The 2,698-nt window shown below is 35.7% G+C and overlaps 1 protein-coding gene across 1 annotated transcript in view; it reads right to left on the reverse strand.

Moving 5' to 3' along the window:
• Positions 1 to 1,746: 1,746 nt before the first annotated feature.
• LOC110022711 (probable indole-3-acetic acid-amido synthetase GH3.1) overlaps positions 1,747 to 2,698 on the reverse strand; it is a 2,435-nt gene continuing 1,483 nt past the window's right edge. Inside the window, exon 2 of the mRNA XM_020721783.1 lies at positions 1,747 to 2,456. Within this exon, the coding sequence (XP_020577442.1) occupies positions 1,864 to 2,456 (593 nt within the window). The 3' untranslated portion in view covers positions 1,747 to 1,863. The remainder of the gene's footprint in view (positions 2,457 to 2,698) is intronic.

Below are 2,698 nucleotides of genomic sequence, written 5' to 3' on the forward strand. Positions count from 1 at the left end.
TGGCTAAAAAATTTCCTCAAACAATTGTGATTTTCATAAGAGAGTCCATATCAATAAAATTAACATTTGCATCAGAAAAAAAGTTCTATGTTTTATAATAGAAGCAAAAACATTGATGCTCGTTATAACTACATTCGGAAATGTGTTGCAGGGAAAATAAAATGGAATTGAAGCACACAATGAGTGGACATCATTATTAATTATGCACTAAAGTAAGGATTTTTGTCAAGTTAGAAAGCCTTCTTGACATTACAAGTTAGGTTAAAGGGAAAAGTCTAATAAAATAAATTTGTTTGCAGGAAATTGAAATTATTGAAATTTTAATATGTTTTGAAAATTCATATCCGATGCATGAGCGTATTCGGATTTTTATTTAAAGAATTGAAGATCAAAATTATTTTATTACTTTAGGGTTTAGGGTTTAGGGTTTTTGGCAACAGTTATTTAAACAAATTTTTAAAAAATTGCTATTAAAAATAATAAATCTAAACATTTAAAACCGGCGCTAAAAATATTTGCAGCGCTAACAATTGTAGTGTTTTAAAATAAGTTGCATTGAAAATAGCATAGACTTTTACCGCTACCATAGTTTGTATTTAGTAGTGGATGTGTTGCATGACTTAGTTTTAAATTTGTATAGATGCACACATTTCTTAGAGAGAAGGGATAAAGAGGAAGGAAAGCGCATCTTCTAAAAAGAGTTTGAGTGAGTTTAAGCGTTTTATTTCATAAAAAAATTATGACTTTAGGTTTATAAGAAATTGATTTTGTATCATAAATTTCCATGAAGTGCAACAACACTTTTAGGTTTTTGCGTTGGCATCAAGTACGAATGAAATTAAACAGCAAAAAAGGGGAGCAACTCGCTTTAATACACAATCAGAAAACCTTTTCCATTTTTGAAAACTGTCAATGCTTTGAGCAGTTATATTACTATGGAAATAGGATTTATTTTAGCCTTTCTTCCGTCAATTGATTGCAACAATGCTTTCACTCAGGATACTGTAGTAAGCATGAATCATGGAAGAAAAGAAATAAATATGGCTGGCTTTTTGTACGATAAAGTCAATGAAAACGAAAATCAAGCTAAAGCTAATAATAAATTAGTCTAAATTAAATAACTAAAAGATATTCTGAAACCCAAAACAAATATAGCAAAGCACAATTAGTGGGAGGCAAAGTGGCAGAGAAGAAAAGCGCAGCGATGCACTCAACTTAATCAACAACAATATAACTACTTCTCTTTTCCAATCTGTCCGCCAAAACTCATATATTGCTTGACCAGCAGTTAGTCATCAACGTGTTAAACGACAAAAACCAAACCTATTTAGTCTTTACGGATTCTTCACCGTAATAAAACCACAAAATACCCTTTCCTTGGAAGAAAATTAAAACAGATCAGACATTAGATTACATAGGAGACATATCAATACTCTAGGAAATCCCTGCATGCAACATCCTTTTGTTCTCAAGCTTCTCTTTCTAGTGCAGCTGATCATGATAATTTGGTGGCCAGAATTCCTAGCATGCAACAGAAACGTGGAAAATATGGGCAAGCAAATTATTAAAAAAGAAGAAAAAATAAAGCTTGCTTCATAGAGGAATCTTTTGTACATTACCTGCACGAACAATAACTTCTTAGCTAGCTAGCAACATCATGAACATATTACTAAACTATAATTAAAATTAAAAAAAAACACATAAATTAAAAAGAAAGACACAACAAAAACAAAAAAAGGGGGGGGGGGGGCGGGGGGGGGGACAAAAGAACCTTTTCTCCCAAAGTTGTAGCCTAAAGCAGCACCACAGCTAGGACTAATAGATCATAATTTCATACAGAAAAAAGACTGAAATTAATTGTGATCATGCACCATTGTTCTTCCCCATCCACATCTTATTCCCAGGACTCCACTTGGGACACGTTGGGCTGAAATACCTCTCCTTCACTCTCCCCTCCATGAGTTCCACCACCTGTCCTGGTCTCACGCATCTTGGCGCCTTGTACTGATTGATCGACGCTCCCTGACTGATCGCATAATCCATTAGTTTATCAAAACTCCCTTCTTCTACCACCCTGATTTCCAAAGGCCCGATTGACCCGTCTGCCACCCGACACTGTCTGTACACACTGTTCAACGATTCTTCAATAGCTAAACAGCAGTCTTCGAATACTGAAGCAGGAACTTCCTTCCTTCCCTTTCTCAGCTCCCAGTACAAAACGTAGTGGCCCGGTATCATCGTCGTGTCGGCGTAACTGGTATATTCCGCCAGCGCAGCTCCGAAAGGTTCCAGATTCCTCACCGCTTTCTCAACTGCCGCGTGAAGCTCTACTTCATCAGTCTTGTCTGAGTCTATGCTCAGTCCTACGTTCTTCCTTTTCACGAAGCTGAACTGTGGAGCCTTGTTCTTGAATCCAGTCACCCTCAGCACATCCCCCACCCGATACCGGTACAAACCTGTTCGTTCGCGTTAGTTTTTAGCCATCATGACATTCAGATTGAAAATTATTCTTCAATGTTTTATAAAAGGCAGTTTTTTAGCAGTGGTATATGAAAAACAATTTAGAGCATTCGGGAGACGGCTAGATTAAAGCTAGTCTAGCGAGTGTTTTGGTTTAAACGTCTTACATGAGCATGTAAAGAAAAAAAAATGGGTTTTTAATAGGCATTATATATATATATATATATATATATATATA

The sequence above is a fragment of the Phalaenopsis equestris genome, unplaced genomic scaffold, assembly GCF_001263595.1.
Source record: "Phalaenopsis equestris unplaced genomic scaffold, ASM126359v1 Scaffold000202, whole genome shotgun sequence".
Classification (NCBI taxonomy): domain Eukaryota; kingdom Viridiplantae; phylum Streptophyta; class Magnoliopsida; order Asparagales; family Orchidaceae; genus Phalaenopsis; species Phalaenopsis equestris.